General features: G+C 43.0%; 1 protein-coding gene across 1 annotated transcript in view; it reads left to right on the top strand.

Moving 5' to 3' along the window:
* LOC138259764 (uncharacterized) overlaps positions 1-20,544 on the top strand; it is a 607,309-nt gene that overhangs the window by 321,821 nt on the left and 264,944 nt on the right. Inside the window, exon 4 of the mRNA XM_069207649.1 lies at positions 39-98. Within this exon, the coding sequence (XP_069063750.1) occupies positions 39-98 (60 nt within the window). The remainder of the gene's footprint in view (positions 1-38; positions 99-20,544) is intronic.

Here is a 20,544-nt window from a genome sequence, read left to right as displayed (position 1 = left end):
CACAGAGACTTTTTCACGTTATTTATTATATTTTCTAGGGTTCCAGTTGTCTTCCAACAACAACAATTTTGAGGAATACGAATGACCTCAAAGCTCAGGTAGGTTTGCCTACTCATGGCATAGCTTTGTCAAAAATTTCAATTTACATTGTCAATGTCCGAGTTCTGCTTCAGTGTATTGGCAAGTTTTATTTCAAGGGGCAGTGTAAAAGAAAGACTTCTGCGTTTTCATTTACTCTCTTTTGAGTGCATTTTATGTTCGGCCTATGTTATGAAGTTTGTTGGATGCATTCTGTAGGAAAAACACTGATGTCATTAATAGTTTGCTTCGCCAAAAGGAGTAGATGTGCTTCATGCTTGGTGTATTTTGAGCATGAATGGTGAGGTGGAAGATGTTTTAGGTGGAACCATATGGCTGTAATAGTAGCAGTAATATAATTCTAGGGGTATCCTGCCAGTGGAATTTAATGCACACTTTTTAGCACAATTATAATAGGCATACCTCATTTCTGTTGCACGCATTTGAGTTCGTTTGCATTGTCCTACAATCCTCAGTCGTGTAAAGTAGACCTATTTTAAGACCTTAATTTGCCAGTGAGAAGTCAAGCTTGCTTTCAAGGTAAAATAATTTTGGTGTCTGTAGGTTCCTGAACCCCATGTCTCCTCATCTGACACTATTGATGTTGTTACAGTTTTTGGAAAGTAGTACTTTTTGAGACTAGTTGTAGAGTGGAAAAATGATTAGACTGATATTTACAGGTCTATTCCATCTATTTACAACACACTAGTTCACTTGACCACGTTTTGTTTGTTGCTTTTTATGTTTATTATAAGCTTAATACTATCAGGCAGTAATATAAATAGGCAATTGCCTTTTCCATTTTAAATCGAGTTTCTTTTATTGGTTTTATATAAAACAGTACACAGCCTGACCCTCCCTACACCAAATGGCTGGCACGATAAATAACTGGAAAAAAGTCTAACGCTCCTGCTTCCCCTTCCCTCCCTCCCTCCCTTCCTCTGCCACAATCAGACTGTGCTCAAACCAGAAGTGTTACTGTGGCAAGGGATGCTTGTGTTCCTTCGAAACAAGAGACAGACCCACCATCACCAATTCCTATCTTCTGTTGCTTATGTGAACTTCTTATCCTTCAGTGCCATCAGCCGGAGCAACCTAAGGTACTTGAGACGGGCCACCTCTTTAAATTTGTTCGACAGTAGTTTCAGGTAGAGATTACATGAAGTCTTTTCCATTTTGACCAGATACAGCGATTTTTTTTCCAGAACCAAACGTTTCCAGATCTTATACAGTCACTGTGTCTGAGCAGATATCTTCTCAGTGACCCATGCCAAGATATTACATGCTTAGCCGCACACAGTAGGATTGTAATCAGTTTTCCTCTAGGGAATCTTAAAGGGTAAATGAGCTCATTGACCCTGAGAATTATATTGGTTAGTAATCTCAGAATGTCGCCATACCCCTCAGGACCACCTTCCAATACTTGGTGATCTTGGGGCAATTCCAGAGTAAATATAGCTGTAGCCCTTTATTTCCACATCCCTGCCAGCAGTCCTTTAGATTTAGTGGAATTCCATGCATGTATCTTCTGTGGGGTGTAATAACAATATGAGGCCAATTTTATCAGCATTTCTTTGGCAGCTGCACTAGCTGCTGTGGCCTTTATACTTAAGAAAACGTTTAAAAAAAAAAAAAAAAAAAAAATTTCGCATCGAGCATTCTATCTGCGCTCTACTCCCATCTCTTATGCCCAGCTGTTTTCCTGTATTAGATGTTTACATATAGAGAGGATACACGTATACCCCATGTATTAATAAGAAATTTATCAAATATGTGTAATGTGCGACTAGTTGTTGGTTTAACCGTGGGGTTTGTGACCCTGTGATGCACCTGCTGATAATAAAATATTACCCCTTCCGGTGGTCCGTAGTTAGCCTTGATCTGTTTGAGTGGCTTTATGCCCTACCGCTCCAATCCTCCTACATCCTGTGAAAGCGCGTCAGAGCCTTGATAAGTAAACTTACAAGGAGACACGCCTAGGTCGATGAACCTTTGGACCACGTTCGGGGACTTCCCAGTTCGAGGTGTCTTTTTGGCATCACAAAATCAATAGATCAATAACTCAATCAATATGCACAGTAACTAATCAACAGACTACTCAATAATATTTAATAAGAATCAATAGTTGAACGCACCATGACCTTTCAGTCACGAATAACCACAACAAACTAGTTAAGCGTTACGATATTTATTTCCCTATTGGTTACAATCTAATATCACCTCTGTTAATCTCATTAGCAATTCATCTCATTAGTAATTTTTCAGATTTTCAATTAGAATGCAATTTAATCAATGCACAGAGAATATTATTCAGCATTTAGGTGCAGCTTTAATATGAAGAAACTTAGCAAAGTCCCATTAATACATGAGTCAACAAAGCAAGAACTCAGTCACTTGTCTATTTGCACTGGATAATTGTGAACACCTTAACTAACCTCAAATTAGCATTAGCATATAGGGCTTTATGCAAAACATTTTAACAAACACAAATTTGGTAAATATCTAACTATGGCCTCTGTCAAAATAGCAGTTGGTACCTAGAAAGGAAAGGCAAACAGCCAATTACAATTTTGCATCAGATATAGTTACCAATCCAACAGATCAGCAAACAACTTCAGTCTTCGTCCTCAGGACATCAGTCAATTCGCCATCAGCAGCGATAGAACAGGGCAAAGTCTCAATATAGCATGGTTAAGGAATAGGACTCTTCCCTCATATGGAGGAGAAGTAAGCATCAGGTAAGTTGAGGATGGTTCAAAGGGAAAAGGACAAGCAAAAGAAGTGAAAAGTCTCTGGGCCTGATTCTAACTTTGGAGGACGGTGTTAAACCGTCCCAAAAGTGGCGGATATACCACCTACCGTATTACGAGTTCCATAGGATATAATGGACTCGTAATACGGTAGGTGGTATATCCGCCACTTTTGGGACGGTTTAACACCGTCCTCCAAAGTTAGAATCAGGCCCTCTGTCTCTCTGCGTCTCTGTTCTTCTCTCAAAAAGGGCTACTCTCTCCTTGGGTCACTCCGTTAATTCAAATTTACCTAATTAGCTCATAATTCCTTGTTGGATAATAATTGGTACATCTTTATCTCTGTCCAATAATCCTCCACGCACTTTGCCAGAATTTTCCACAAACCACAGTTCTCATGTCACTGATTAGTCCATGTTATTGACGTCTTCATCGGTTGGAATGTCAGGTAAGAAAAGTTACACTTTACGCTCCAGTCAGTGGCTCTATTGTTTTCTCGTACTCCAGGCAGCCTTGCACCTGTTACGAATTACACAGTTCCATTCAGCAAGAATGTCTCATTGAGCAAGTCAGTTCTCATGAGAAAGAATTTACTACGGCTACACACATCTAAACTCTGGAAAAGTCCAGCTTCGTGTCCTTCAGGAAAACAGCACATTACACGTTTAGAAAATGCAGCTTAATACCAAACCAGGCAACTAGGCCCAGACCCTCGCTCAGCTAAGGCCTAACGATTTAATGAGCAAACTCATAATACATAACTCTAATTATGATTATGGGAATACAAATTCTAAACATTAGTACATAACTAATTCAGAATTAACAAGCTTTCATTAGTCTTCGTATACATTGGTAGCCACTCCACGTGGGCACATTTCAAACATGTGCATTATTTCTATGTTAACACATTTTCAATGCAGCTTCAGTACACAATATATTGCAAGCTTTTCATGTTAATATTGATTTTGAAAAAACACACTCCAACAATCCCTCCTTTGATGACTCTTGTCATCACATAAACCTCCCCCCGAAATTTTACATATTAAAATTCTCTCAACTCAATTTCCTCCCTTATTGGCTTCCCCTTTGATTTTTCCCTGTACAATTTTTCCTTTTATTTTTCTTCCCTCCGCTTATTATTTTTCGCCATTTTCAATTTTCTTCTTTTGCTAATTTTACATGCCACCCATAATCCAAATAAGCAAGCTATAACAATCAATATTCCCTGTATTATTTTAGACAATATCGCATGCCAAACTTTACTAAGCCAATTTCCCACTGAAGCAAATCCCTTTCCAACCTTTTCCCAAACACCTGGTTCTTTCAATTCCTTCGAATCTGTACTGTCCTTAGTCAAGTTAGTAAGCATACTCCTAATCTCATTACTATTATCTGGTATATAGGCACAACAATGATGCTCATTAAGCATCTTACAAACTCCGCCATTTTTCGCTATAAGAATGTCTGAAGCAAGCCTGTTTGAAGAGTCATAGCTCTCTCCGCAGCAAGTTCAGTATCCATCAGGCGTATAGCCCCTGAAAAGTTTGTCAGCATGTTATCCACAATAGTAGACAACTTTCGAATCTTTGTAGAATTTAAGATAACTCCCACTGAAGGAGTTATCGCCCCAAATATGTCTCCTACTACACCAGCTGCAGTTTCTCTCTTCTGTCTAGTACGATGTAATTCAGACAATTTCGGAAACCTTTTCAAATCGTCAAGTTGATATATCTTTGGGAAAACTATCCCCAAATAACATGTCCCATACCATCCCTTTGGAGGACGGTAATAAGCATTAAGTCCACATATATAATAGATCTCTGGGATTGCAGGATCCTGTCCATTTAACATGAACGTCCATTTACTCTGAAACAAAAACACATGCTTACATTCACTCATTCCCACAAACACATTGTCATAATATGATTTCGGCCTAGAAATGCAAAGCTTCCCTATGTGTAATGCATCTAAAGCTAGCTTCACTTGTTCTCTAATTGCAACATAACCCTCATTTCTAGTAAAAACCCACTGCTGCAATTATTTTTCTAATTTGCAAGCATGTCAAGTTGTTGCAGTGTGCATAAGATGTACTAATCGTCAACGTCGACCAAAGAATCCTTTAACTAACTTTATACTATAGAATCTAACTACCCCACTCAAATCCTCTATTATAGGCACATAAGAAAACACAAGGTCATAATTTGAGTAAAAGTATTGAATCTCCTCCTGGTTATAGAATCTTGTTAGTAACAAACTACACCTTATGCCATAGGTTAATGGCAGACTATGATAGGTAACCCCCTCTTGTACAGAAACAGGAATCTGTGTACACACAAAGCAATCCTTTGCATCCATTGTGTCAACATACTCACTCAGCAAGCGATAGAAAACGTTAGTGGAGAGTTCCCGTTTTTGCGTTAGTTCCCTCATGCAACCATTTTGTACCTAGGTCAAACCTTTCCCAAGCTGTTAGTGCAGTGGTAGTCTCAGGAATTGTAGCATTGTTAGTCCCGCTCTTATCCATTAGTGTCACACCCACAATCACAACCATAATGAATATATCACACACAACATCTAAATCAACACCCAAACGCCTACTCCCTCTATTATCTTGGCTAGTGTTAGCCATGATCTGTAAAGAATCAGAAAGTGAAGGATGGTTAATACAAACAACAACAGAGGAAGGTTAGAAATTTGTCTTCTTTTTTTTTTCTCCCCCATTTTTTTTCTCTTTGCAGCAAAAGTCAAACAAGCAAGTCTTCCTTAAGCAATTATTTACAGCTTGCAGTTGCACTGCTAGGATCCTTGTCAATTCGGGTTAGCAGCTTGTCAAAATTGTTTTTTCAAAAGTCAATTCAGGTTTTTCAAAGTCTCATCCGGTAAATTCTCAGTCTCTTTTCTCAAAAAATGTTCTCTTTACTTTATTTTGATCTCTACACCAATTCAGTCTCTTCAGCCAGATTCAGATGTCAAAGTACTGACCTGGAATCTCTCGATCAAAGCAAAACACCAAGAACTCTTGTTGCCATTCAGCTGTCATTGCATATGCCCATTCGGGACCTGCGTGCCTTCTGTTTGCTACTCTCTTTCTTTTCAACTTGCGATCACTTTGCAACTCTCCCTCACTTAGATCTTCTCTCCTTGTTGTGTCAACCTCTTCCTCCATTGCATCTTCGACAACCACTTCTCCCCTTTTCACTTGCAATTCTGGCCACTTAACTCCTTTGTGTCTCTCTGGTCTTTGATCTCTCTTGTGGCAACCCTTCACCCTCCTCTGGCTCTATGGTGTTTACTCTTGATGGACCTGCAATCTGCTCAGGAGGAGTTTGGACACTCTGACTTTCTTCCACCTCAACTCCTTCACCTTCTGGGTCTGTCAAATGCTCTAGCTCATTTCCATAATCATCTGCTTCTGGGAGAACCTCTCTCTGATTAGGCCCTCCTGTTGCCTCAGTTGAGATAGACTCACCGTCACCCCTCTGGGTCTCTTCTCCTTCGTCTCTTACTGGAGTGACCAAGCCGTCCTCAATGGGCTCTCCCTCTGTCTCAGTTCCCCTTCGATCACTCTCCGGCCCTGAGACTTCCTTCTCTGTTGTTGGTACTTTCAACAACTCAACTTCCTCATCAGTTGGACATGTCACCTTCTTCGTGTGACTGGCATGGATCCAGTTCGGAATTCCCTCACACTTCACAGCAGTATTAGTCGTTAGTATCACTTGGTATGGCCTTCCAACGTGCCTCCAAACATGTCTTCCTTACGTGTTTCTTGATGACAACCCAGTCCCCAGCTTTCAGGTTGTGTCCTGGATCATTTATCGGTGGCAGGGTGGTAGCTTCCACCTGGTGAGAAAAAGAGCGGACCACATCAGCCAGACCCTTGCAGTAGTCCAACACCATATCATCCGTGATATTCACAAGAGCATTCGCAGGCACTGCGGACAATCTCGTACTCCGCCCATAAGAATCTCATGAGGGGGCAGTCCTGTTTTCTTGTTGGGCTTATTTCTCATTGACATTAACACTAAAGGCAATGCATTAGGCCATTTCAAATTTGTTGCTGCACACATTTTTGCCATTCTCAACTGCAGGGTACCATTCATCTGCTCCACTAGTCCTGATGCTTCAGGGCGGTAACTACAATGCAACTTCTGTTCAATGTTCAATGCTGCACACAATAGCTTAACCACCTCGTTGTTGAAGTGACTTCCCTCATCTGATTCTAAAGAGATTGGAAACCCGAAACGTGGTATCAAATTCCCTAAGCAGCAGCTTCGCTACTGTGAGGCTGTCATTCCTGCATGTAGGGTATGCTTCAATCCAATGACTAAAGATACACACAATCACCAACACATATCTCAAACCTCTACACACAGGCATCTCAATAAAATCCAATTGCATTCTGCTAAATGGACCTCCAGCTCTCCCAATGTGGCTCAAATTCTCCACTGTCCCTTTCCATGCATTCATCTGTTGACAGATCATACACCTATGGCAAATCACTTCTGCAGCTTGTCTGAACTTCGGGTTAAACCAGTCAATTTTGAACAACCTGATCCCAATATGTGCTTGACCATGGTAAAACCTTGCAAATTGTGACAAAAGGCTGTTCGGTAAAACCATTTTCCCTTCATCTGAGACCCACAAGTCATCTGGTCTTTGTACGCATTGCATCCTAACCCAAGAATGCTTCTCATCCTTGCTAGCACGACCCTGCAACAATAGCAATTCTTCCAACGTGTCAATCACCCTTAAGGCGTAACCAGTGTATGTCTCATTTTCTGTCTCGGGTAACAATTCCCACTGATCTTTAAGCGATATACAGTTCAATGCACAAAACCTTGCAACTTGATCCGCATATCCATTTCCCATTGAAACAAAGTCTTGTGACTTCAGGTGAGCTCTGCATTTCACCACGGCAATTTCATGAGGTAACTGAAACGCGTGCAACAACTCCTCAATTCTCTCACCATTTTTTTTACTGGCAAACCAGAAGATGTCAAGAAACCTCTCTGTGACCATAGTTGGCCAAAGTAATGGACAATTGCGAATCTGTATCGACTATCAGTATAGATAGTTACTCTCAACTGGGCAGCGGCATGGCAAGCTCTAGTAAGAGCAACCAATTCAGCTACTTGAGCAGAATATACTCCTTGAAGCCAAAACGCTTCCAGGATGCCAGCAATCGTACATACAGCATATCCGGCTCTCAGTACTCCTACCGAGTCTCTCAAACATGAGCCATCAACAAAGATAATTTGGTAATTTTCGTGCAATTGGGTATCTTTAATATCAGGCCTCGGTTTGGTGCACATTTCTGTTACCTCAATACAATCATGTTCTACATCTTCCACATTTTCAACCTCTGTGTTTTCATTTGAAAGCAAAGTTGCCGGGTTCAACACTGTACATCTTTTCAACGTTACATTTGGTGACCCCAATAAAATTGTTTCATATTTAGTCAACCTTGCATTCGTCATGTGCTGTGTTTTAGTACGGGTCAACAGGATTTCAACTAAGTGAGGGACCATGGCCGTTATAGGATGTCCCATTACTATATTTTCACACTGTGTGAGGCTTTGTCCAACTGCTGCTACTGCACGCAGGCAACCCGGTAAGGCTGCTGCAACTGGGTCCAAAGTAGCTGAAAAATATGATACTGGTCAGTTTACACCTCCATGGACCTGTGCCAGGACAGACAAAGAACATGCATCACGCTCATGACAAAACAGAACATAAGGCTTCGTGTAATCAGGCATACCTAAAGCTAGAGCCTTGTACATGCTCTCTCTTAACTCAGTAAACGCCTTCATTTCCTTATCTTTCAACACTATGACATCTGGCCCTTCCTTGACTGTCAGTCTCACCAATGGCTTGGAGATGACTGAGAAATTCGGGATCCACTGACGACAGTAACCCACCATTCGTAGAAACATCCTAACATCTCTCCGTGTTGTTGGGGGATTCATCTGTAATAGTGCAGTCACTCTTTCCCTGGATAACTTCCTCGACCCTTTCTAAACTTGATGACCCAAGTACTTCACTTCTTTCTGGCAATATTGCAATTTGTTTGGGGACACCTTGTGCCCATTCTTTCCCAGGTGGCTCAGTAAGGCAATCGAATCATACTTGCACTCATCCCTTGTCTTGGATGCGACCAACAAATCATCAATGTACTGCACTAGAGTCGATTGAAAAGGCAACTCCAATGGCTCCAAATCCTTCTTTAGTATTTGATTGAATGTAGAAGGTGATTCCGAAAACCCTTGAGGAATTCGACACCAACTGTAAACCTTATCCAGGAATTTAAAACTGAAAAGAAATTGGCTGTCCTCATGAAGAGGCACAGAAAAGAATGCTTGGGACAAATCAATTACTGTGAACCATTCTGCATCACAGGGAATCTGAAACATAATCACAGCTAGATTTAGCACCAATGGGAAGCATTTCACCACTATGTCACTGATCTTTCTCAATCTTGGACAATCTGAACGTTTCCACAGGGCTTTCTCAAGCCCATTATTGGTGAATTATAGGGGCTGCTCATCACTTCCTTCAAGACTCCTTGTTTCACAAAGTCTGCAATTAATTGTGCCACCTTTATAAGGACATCCTGCGCCATATGATACTGCTGTACCTGGGGGAACACAGCATTTGGCTTCACACTGACTTTAACTGGTTCTACTCCTTTTACCAGTCCTACTTCTTTCCCTGTCATGTCCCACACTTTCTCTTGGATTGTTCCCTGAAAGTCTGCCAGGAGATCAGCCACTGTGAACATCGGGAAGAAGTTAATCAGTGGGTATTCCTCGTCTGTAGTCTCAGTTTCAGGCCTTGAAACCTTCTCCTCTTCTCCTTCATCATCACTGTTTTGTCTGAACCTCAATCCCCTCATATGAACAGGTGATTGAACACCTCCTTTTGGACAGTAAGTCTCTTCCCAGTAGGGACACAGGACTTGAATTGCAAACCACAAATCTATGCAGTCCTTGGAAAGTGCCAAGCTCAACCTGCACCGGATCTGTGATCGGGTTAGTCAGGAGTTGGTTTGCTACTCTCACTACCTTAACTGTACGTCCCGAAAGAGGCAGTTTCGGAACCTCTGCACTTCTGACTGTAGAGCGGGTAGCTCCTGTGTCAACCAAGAATAAAACCTTGTGACCCATCACCTTCCCCTGAACATAGGGCCCTTTCTGATCTACCTCTAAGGATGCTGCAAGCCTGCACTCCTCACTATCTGAACTCTCGTCCGACCATTCATCGTTTATTCCATTCTCACCACACAATGGGAACTGTTGCACAGTGTTATTTTGACTCATTCTTTGACTTGTGACCTGTTGAGGAAGCATCACCTGTTGCTGATCCATTGGTGCCAAAGGAACTTGCATTTGCTGTCTAGGTACCATGGGAACCTGCTGTTGCACTTGTTGTAATTGCATTCGGCTATAATGGTGGCATCTGTACTTGCTGCATGGGTTGAAAACCTTGCATCTGATTCATATTATTCTGAAAGTTCGGATTTGGACCTCTCAATCTCGGTCCCCTCACATTTTGGAATGAACTGACATAATTGCTTTTTTGAACAACACCCTCCTGCACCATCATCGGACACCCCCGCTTCCAATGTCCAACGATCCCGCAAGCATGACAAGGTAACATCTTCTTCATCCCCTGCACATCATTTTGAACCACTAAAGTGTTCAAATCTGGACTTCTGTTCACGAAACCTCCGCAACCTCTGCCTCTCACTTGCACTTGAAACATCCTGTTTCCTTGCGGTTGTTGCACCATCTGCTGGAAGCAACCTCCCTGCATCCCTGACTGTGCTGCCTTAATTTGCATCACCATTGCCTTCTCTTTTAACCTTCTTTGCTTCAATTCAATCTCATCACTACAGTACTTCGCATACTGCAACACTGCATCAATCGGCTTTGCTTGCCAGCAAATCAAATGACTCTTAATCATCTGAATAATCTCAGGTCTCAACCCTTCAACAAATCGAAACACAAGGTTATTCATGTCCTTCGCCTCAACAATCTTTGTACCACTGTAGTGCTTGAACGCCTTCAACAACCTCTCATAATAGGCATGTATCGACTCCTGGGCTTCCTGAGCCGTTGAAAATATCTTTTGCCAATCAATATTCTTCGGCAAAACTCTCGATTTGAGAAACTAAATCACCTTATAGTAGTACTTCATCACCTCAGGAGACGGTGCTCCTGTGATTCTGTCCCTTGCCGGTTCCTCGGTCGGCCAATCCACACTTCTCTTGAACTCAAGCCATAAGTCAGCTGGAACTATGATCTCAAAGAGAGTATTCAGGTCTTCCCAAAGGCATTTCGCAAGCTTCACAAACCTGTCCGTCTGCTGATACCACTCTATTGGCTTCTCCCTCAGCCTGGGAAAATCATTTGCAAATGACAGAATATCACCTCTAGTCAACGGCACATGGACAAGAACCCCTCCGGCAGTCTCTCTCATTGGTAACATCTTTACTGTACCGGTGTCCGGTAATGCCTTTGCTGACTGCTCTATGCAATCACTTTTCCACTTGTCTCTTTTCTTCGCCCGTCTGCCTTCCCATTTTTCTAAGGATCCCCAAACTTGTGCACTCTGCAGTATCTCTTTGAGGTGTGCCTTCATCCCAGTAGACCTAATGTGTTCAAAATCCTTAGGCTCAAAATCTAACTTGTAACTCCTCTTCAGATGTTTGGTATTGTCTAAATTTATGCCATACTTATCTGCCAAGTTTGCCGACCTCTGGTGCACCTTGCTCACTTCTTTAGTTATCTTTGGACACAAGTATCTCAATTCTGCTTCCGTGTATGACTCTAACCTGTTCACTCCCATGCTCCCTTCAACAAGTTCATTTGCCTCCATGCCCAACCTCACAAAATTCAGGTATTCTTCTCCTTCCGTTCTCCCTGCTGCTGCAGGAGTAGTCTGGGGAGTATTAAGCTTGCCTAACCAGTCGTTCAGCTGTTGTGCTGTTAACCCTTGTAAGGAGATATTCCCAGCCTGCGCTAAAGGTGTTTGCAGTATATTCGCACTCGAGATCTGCGGAGTTAACAGTCTCAAACCTGTCTGTCTCATGGCCTCTGGAGGAGCTCTAATCGGACTGAAATCTAACAAAGACCTAGATCCTTCAAATGTCGGTTCCACTAGAGTCATTCCTTGGGAGCTTCCTACGAACCCTCCTCTTGTCATCTCTTGAGTCATCACCCCTTGATCGCATACACTAGGCTTCGCCTGCACATACAATTGTACTGGTGGACCATCTGTAATGGGCAAAGATATTGCTGCTGGTGTCTGTCTGGTCCCCAAAACCTGTGGAGTATTAACTCCCATATTCTGGTTCATTACTGGTGCCATGTTTGACTGTGGCCCCATGACCGAAGTACAATTCGGAACCATTTGCTGCTGTACATGGGGCAGTAAAGGTGGAGTAGGATCGGTAGGATTAGTCTGAATCAACTTTGGTCTTCCATATATTTGCTCTGTTGTCATTGTAGGAAGTTGGCTCTGTATGTACTATTTCAAAGTAAGAAATAGTGTGCACAGAGTCCAAGGGTTACCCTTAGAGGTAAGATAGTGGCATAAAGAGATCATTCTAATGCTCTATTTTGTGGTAGTGTGGTCGAGCAGTAGGCTTATCAGAGGGTAGTGTTAAGAATTTGTTGTACACACACAGGCAATAAATGAGGAACACACACTCAAAGACAATTCCAGGCCAATAGGTTTTTGTATAGAAAAATATATTTTCTTAGTTTATTTTAAGAACCACAGGTTCAAGGTTTACAAGTAATACTTCAAATGAAAGGTATTTCATTTAGGTAAGTTAGGAACTTTGAATCAGCAAAATAGCATATACAGTTTTCACAAAAATAGCAATAAGCTATTTTAAAACTAGACAGTGCAATTTTCAACAGTTCCTGGGGGGGAGGTAAGTGTTTGTTAGTTTTGCAGGTAAGTAAACTACCTACAGGGTTCAAGGTTGGATCCAAGGTAGCCCACCGTTGGGGGTTCAGGGCAACCCCAAAGTTACCACACCCGCAACTCAGGGCTGGACAGGTGCAGAGGTCAAAGTGGTGCCCAAAACGCTTAGGCTTCTTTTTATAGAAGGGGGTGCCCTGGTTCCAGTCTGCCAGCAGGTAGGTACCTGCGTCTTCGGAGGGCAGACCAGGGGGGTTTTGTAGGGCACCGGGGGGGACACAAGTCAGCACAAAAAGTACACCCTCAGCGGTATGGGGGAGGCCGGGTGCAGAGTGCAAACAGGCGTCTGGTTTGCAACTGGTTTCAATGGGAGACCCAGTGGTCTTTTCTGCGAAGCAGGCAGGCGGGGGGGGGCTCCTCAGGGTAACCACCACCTGGGCAAGGGAGAGGGCCACTGGAGGGTCACTTCTGCACTGGAGGTCGGATCCTTCAGGTCCTGGGGGCTGCGGGTGCAGTGTCTTTACCAGGCATCGGGTTCTTAGAAGCAGGCAGTCGCGGTCAGGGGGAGCCTCTGGATTCCCTCTGCAGGCGTCGCTGGGGGGTTCAGGGGGGTCAACTCTGGCTACTCACAGGGTTGCAGTCGCCAGGGAGTCCTCCCTGCAGTGTTGTTTCTCCGCAGGACGAGCCCGGGGCTTCGAGTGCAGAGTGCAAAGTCTCACGCTACCGGCGGGAAACGTGTTGTCTTTAAAAGTTGCTTCTTTGTTGCAAAGATGTTTCTTCTTTGGAGCAGAGCTGCTGTCCTCGGGAGTTTTTGGTCCTTTTAGATGCAGGGTAGTCCTCTGAGGCTTCAGAGGTCGCTGGACCCTGTGGAATTCGTCGCTGTTGCAGTTTTTCTTGAAGTGGGGAGACAGGCCGGTAGGGCTGGGGCCAAAGCAGTTGGTGTCTCCGTCTTCTCTGCAGGGCTTCAGGTCAGCAATCCTTCTTCATCTTCAGGTTGCAGGAATCTATCTTGCTAGGTTCTGTGAGCCCCTAAATACTCAATTTAGGGGTGTCTTTAGGTATGGGGGGTTAGTAGCCAATGGCTACTAGCCCTGAGGGTTGCTACACCTTCTTTGTGCCTCCTCCCTGAGGGGAGGAGGGCACATCCCTAATCCTATTGGGGGAATCCTCCATCTGCAAGATGGAGGATTTCTAAAAGTCAGAGTCACCTCAGCTCAGGACACCTTAGGGGCTGTCCTGACTGGCCAGTGACTCCTACTTGTTTTTCTCATTATCTCCTCCGGCCTTGCTGCCAAAAGTGGGGCTGTGGCCGGAGGGGGTGGGCATCTCCACTAGCTGGAGTGCCCTGGGGTGCTGTAACAAAGGGGGTGAACCTTTGAGGCTCACTGCCAGGTGTTACAGTTCCTGCAGGGGGAGGTGAGAAGCACCTCCACCCAGTACAGGCTTTGTTACTAGCCACAGAGTGACAAAGGCACTCTCCCCATGTGTCCAGCAACATGTCTGGTGTGTGGCAGGCTGGCAAAACTAGTCAGCCCACACTGGAAGTCGGTGTGTTTTCAGGGGGCATCTCTAAGATGCCTTCTGGGTGTATTTCACAATAAAATGTACACTGGCATCAGTGTGCATTTATTGTGCTGAGAAGTTTGATGCCAAACTTCCCAGTTTTTAGTGTAGCCATTATGGTGCTGTGGAGTTTGTGTATGATAGACTCCCAGACCATATACTCTTATGGCTACCCTGCACTTACAATGTCTAAGGTTTTGTTTAGACACTGTAGGTGCATAGTGCTCATGCACCTATGCCCTCACCTATGGTATAGTGCACCCTGTCTTAGGGCGGTAAGGCCTGCTAGAAGGGTGACTTATCTATGCCATAGGCAGTGTGATGTTGGCATGGCACCCTGAGGGGAGTGCCATGTGGACTTAGTCATTTTATCCCCACCAGCACACACAAGCTGGCAAGCAGTGTGTCTGTGCTGAATGAGGGGTCCCCAGGATGGCATAAGACATGCTGCAGCCCTTAGAGACCTTCCCTGGCATCAGTGCCCTTGGTACCAGGGGTACCAGTTACAAAGGACTTACCTGGATGCCAGGGTGTGCCAATTGTGGAAACAAAGGTACAGGTAAGGGAAAGAACACTGGTGCTGGGGCCTGGTTAGCAGTCCTCAGCACACTTTCAAATCATAACTTGGCATCAGCAAAGGCAAAAAGTCAGGGGGTAACCAACCCAAGGAGGCATTTCTTTACAGTCCTCATCAGATTCATTGTAGTCTCTAAAATTTCACCATCGACCTATTAAACCGCGCAAATTACAAAATAAACCAAATGTCTCACACACTTATCAATATACTCCGGAGTCTTAGACCACGCAGGGTCCATACATCATCAACAACCACGTGGAAAATTGTTTTTAGCACAAAGCGCCACACTCAAATGAAGTTCGCCGACTTCCCTACTCTCATACTGCAGAGTACGCACACTCCTACTAAAACATCATCATCTGGCCTAAAATCCTCACAAACTTCACAATTCACCTGCGGTATGCATAAGCTGTGCATGCGCAAAACCTACTTCATTCACACCATCACTAGAACGCCGAGAACATACTCAAACTCCCTTCAGCAAGCTCCGAGATTCCGGGAAAGTAATTTGGGACTTAGGGGCACATCATCTCTCCAATTTGCATTATTGAAAAATAATTTTCCCAAACCCAATTTTTCCGATACACCTTGCTTATTTCCAAACCACACCCATCAATCTATAGCAGTCCTCTTGAACCAACAACTCTATCAAACTGTAGTCCCTTGTACTGGGGCCCCAAAGGGCCAAACCATCCGCACTGCTACCAAAAACTGATAGCGTGTCAGCGCCTTGACAAGTAAACTTACAAGGAGACATGCATAGGTCGATGAACCTTTGAACCACGTTCGGGGACTTTCCAGTATGAGGTGTCTTTTTGGCATCACAGAATCAATAGATCAATAACTCAATCAATATGCACCGTAACTAATCAACAGACTACTCAATAACATTTAGTAAGAATCAATTGTTAAACGCACCATGACCTTTCAGTCATGAATAACCACAACAAACTAATTAAGCATTAGGATATTTATTTCCCTATTGGTTACAATCTAATATCACCTCTGTTAATCTCATTAGCAATTCATCTCATTAGTAATTCTTCAGATTTTCAATTAGAATGCAATTTAATCAATGTACAGATAATATTATTCAGCATTAGGTGCATCATTAACATGAAGCAACTTAGCAAAGTCTCATTAATGCATGAGTCAACAAAGCAAGAACTCAGTCACTTGTCTATTTGCACCGGATAATTGTGAACACCTTAACTAACATTAGCATATTGGGCTTCATGCAAAACATTTTAACAAACTAAAATTTGGTAAATATCTAACTATGGCCTCTGTCAAAATAGCAGTTGGTACCTAGAAAGGAAAGGCAAACAGGCAATTACAATTTTGCATCAGATAGTTACCAATCCATTAGATCAGCAAACAGCTTCAGTCTTCGTCCTCAGGACATCAGTCGACTCGCCATCAGCAGAGATAGAATGGGGCAAAGTCTCAATATAGCATGGTTAAGGAATAGGACTCTTCCCTCATATGGAGGAGAAGTAAGCATCAGGTAAGTAGAGGATGGTTAAAAGGGAAAAGGACAAGCAAAAGAAGTGAAAAGTCTCTGTCTCTGCGTCTCTGTTCTTCTCTCAAAAAGGGCTACTCTCTCCTTGGGTCACTCTGTTAAATCAGATCTACCTAATTAGCTCATAATTCCTCATTGGATAATAATTGGTGCATCTTTATCTGTGTCCAATAATCCTCCACGCACTTTGCCAAAATGTTCCACAAACGACAGTTCTCATGTCACTGATTGGTTCATGTTATTGATGTCTTCATCGGTTGGAATGTCAGGTAAGAAAAGTTACACTTTACGCTCCAGTCAGTGGGTCCATTGTTTTCTCGTACACCAGGCAGCCTTGCACCTGTTACGAATTACACTGTTGCATTCAGCAAGAATGTCTCCTTGAGCAAGTCAGTGCTCATGAGAAAGAATTTACTACTGCTACACACATCTACCTTCTGGAAAAGTACAGCTTCGTGTCCTTCAGGAAAACAACACATTACATGTTTAGAAAATGCAGTTTAATATGAGACCAGGCAACTAGGCCCAGACCCTCGCTAAGCTAAGGCCTAACGATTAAATGAGCAAACTCCTAATACATAACTCTAATTATGATATGGTAATACAAATTCAAAACATTAGTACATAATTCAGAATTAACAAGCTTTCATAGTCTTCGTATACATTGGTAGCCACTCCCCGTGGGCACATTTCAAATGCGTGCATTATTTCTGTTAACACATTTTCTATGCAGCTTCATTACACGATATATTGCAAGCTTTTCATGTTAATATTGATTTTGAAAAAACACACTCCAACACCTGCTTTCTGTCACACAGTGACGTTTTGTTTGCATAGGGCTGTGGTAAAATCATGTTGCCCGTTATCAGTGTCATGTGGTAAGGAATAGGAGAAAGGCCCTGCCTAAGCAACCACCCTGCCCCAAGGTCCATTGTTTCCCATGTAACCGAAGACAATTCCAGGCTCTAGGGCTGATACATTTTGGGGAGCCATAAAACTTTCCAGATGCAATAAATTGGTTGGTCCATGAAGCACCAAAAATTTCATTTAAAAAATTATACTTGGGATACCTGACCCACCCCACCCTCTATTGATTGTAACATTTGCTTAACTTCTATTCTGGGCCTCTTTCATGCCTACAGGATGTTGTTGAATTGCTGTTGGATGAGCCATAGCGTGTCCATAGGCATGGCCGGCTTTAAGGTGGTGTAGCCCTACCGGGTGCTGACCTGGATTGGGGGGCGCTGACTTCAAGGGGGGCATTGTGTTTAGTAATGACTTTTGAAACTTGCGATTTTAAAGAACCTGCTGAAAAGTTCCTTGTTCGCCCAGCCTTCAGGAAGCAATTAAAATGTAAAGATGCCTCTTGTGAGTAATGTTCCTGCTAGGGAGAGAAATGGGAGGTTATGGCTGCGTTTACTTGCCATAAAGTAGCATAGTGTGTTAAAGTGCCTGCTGCAAAGAACAGAGCTATATTTTCTGTGTATAGATGAGTGGATTAGTACAGCAACCCTTTACAAGCGCTTTAAAACAAATGAATGTATGTGAAAGGGGTCTATGGAGAGATGAGGGGCACATTTTCCGGGTACTAGTGAGGGAACCCGAGGAGGTGGTCATGGGGTGGAGGGACGGCAAAAAAAGACTATCTCACATGGCTCCACCAGCGCTAAAGCTGACCCTGCCCATAGAGGGGAAGTAGTGGCATTACCTGGAAAAGTATTCTTGGAAAGGCTAATCCAGTGCCTTTTCAACTTTGGAATTCAGATTTAAATTGTCGTACTAAGGCAGCATAGTTTATCCTCCAAGGTCCACTTATAATCAACAAATGTCCAGTATACATTTATAAAATTATAGAGTCTAAATGTGTATGTCTTGTTTTCTGGTTATTTTCTGTGTCACTAAGACCTTAGCCTTACTTGAAAAATATTGCTACAAGGCTTCTTTCTCTTGCAAACTTTAGAAGTTGGAGAAACCTAAAGCCGAGTTAAACTATTGATTGTGTTCTATTTTGTTTTCTTCAAAAATCCTTATCACGCCAGTTTTTGGGAATTACCACAACCCAGCATAATTTTATCCTTCAGACTGCTGTCCAAATATTGCTCCCATCTTATGGTTCTCCTGGAATATTGCTAGATTTGTAATTGTGCTTCTTGCTTTTTCGTAACTTTTCCAGCTTCTTTGTTACCTTTGTATTATTGTATAGATTCCAATTATCTTCTAATATGTGCTTAGCGATAATAAGCCTTGCTTAATAGACCTTTTCTTGAAAGTATCTTGGTAATTTTATAGCCTCTTGGTTACACATTATAAAGCTAAGGTACAGAGCAGGCAAACCTTCATCTTGAGGCACCAAATTAATTTCAATGACCTCTTCACTTTCTGTAGGTTGTAATAAACTTCCTTCTTCGAATGCTGTGTTTTTGAAGGCTTGCCTCATGTAATAAAGCAGTGCATCCTTTTGTAACTTGTCACATTAACTATTTCAGAGCATTCATTGTGTGGTTTTCTGTGCTTACCATAATTGGGCTGTGAATTGCCAACCTTATTTTTGATTCAAGATCCTCCAGTGCTGAACATTTCCTCGCCTTCTTCAGTGTGTATGCAGAAAAAATACCAAATCTAGCAACCTACACTGGGAAGCACATGTCAAGTTTTCTGCTGAACCAGAATAGTTGTTTAGCCAATCCTAAAGCTAGGGTACTACAAGTTTGGACATTTCATGTAATCTCTTGTTGAATTTTAGAAGGAGAATAAGTTGGAGCAGTGATTATTTTAGTTTTGTTGGGACTAGAACTTGACTGATCACGGCATAATGTTGGAAATTACTGGGCAAATGTCTTGCATATGTTATTTAACTAAGAGTGGGGGTAAATGATGAGAGTGATGTTTTGAGTCCCATAATTCCAAGGTAAAAAGCTATGATGACTGAATTCCCTTGAGTGGATTTTTTAATGGATAAATATTTCCACCGATTCTTCACTTTATGAATGCTTCTACCAAGCTTCAGAATAAGTTTTCCCCAACAATTACTTTTCAGAGCCACCAAGTGGCGCCACACCACTCCAGTTGCAATTTCTACTTTGGACATGATGCCGCCAGAATGCATTGGTTGCTTTGATGTCAGATCTGCTTTTCGATGCCTCCTAAGCGTTGTTTGGAGCTCTTTTTTGTGTCTCACTGACAAATTCCTCAGCTTCTGAATGTGACTAGGCCCAATGTCTCCTCCAAAAGGCCTCTGGTTTTAACCACTAGACAGTGCCAGCGGAATTTGTCACAGGGGTCCGAAAAGGATGACTGTACGTGTTGTCTGGGGAGGAACCTGGCAACAAGGGCTGAGACTCTTGCATCTCCATGCACCTGAAGGCCTTCAGGGAGCGGGATGCCAAGTTATTTTTGACTAACACCTATGGGGAGTCTCACAAGTCGACTCCCTCGTCAAAAGGCACGTCATCTTCCAAGAAACATTCTCCTAAGATATCTTCAGGAACACAAACATGCTGATGGAATAAGAAATTCTCTTTTCCCAAAGAAGTAATCTTGTTCCTGAGACTGTTCGGCATTTTGATGGCACTCCCTGATGAAGGACTGTATCTCCATACCAGGTGACCTAGCACCCAAAACTATGAAACCAGTGTTTCTGGGTTCTTCAGCTGACCTAGCAAGGATCAGGTCTTTATAGATAGCCATGCTGGAACATTTCAGGACTGCTCCACAACCCTCTGGGCCACTCCCCAAAAATGGGAGGTCTTCTCCTGTGGGCTTCTAACTACTCTGACTGCTCCAATACCAATGCTGCCCAGCACTGCGTCTCCATGAGCTTTGGCCTCAGCACCTCAGGCAAAGTTTAAAATTGCTACGATGCTGTCCCTGTTCATTTTGGCCCTTCTACAGTGCCACTTTTAAAGTCGGTAACAATACCGCCCAGAGAGTGATTCCTGCGCTGGCCAAAGATCCAGTAGGGGAGACAAAGGAGAAAGTCAGTGCTAATTGTGGAAATAACCATATTGTGAGTATGTTCTCAGGGCCCAAAGGTTTGCCAGCTCAAAGATTTTCGGTTCCAATTCAGATACATTAGCTTTGCAGGATAAGGACAGTGGCCAGATGGAGGATTATGGCGCAGAAGC

The sequence above is a fragment of the Pleurodeles waltl genome, chromosome 9 (genome assembly GCF_031143425.1).
Source record: "Pleurodeles waltl isolate 20211129_DDA chromosome 9, aPleWal1.hap1.20221129, whole genome shotgun sequence".
Classification (NCBI taxonomy): Eukaryota; Metazoa; Chordata; class Amphibia; order Caudata; family Salamandridae; genus Pleurodeles; species Pleurodeles waltl.
Note: the sequence above shows the minus strand (reverse complement) of the source record. Positions and strands in the feature narration are given on the sequence as shown.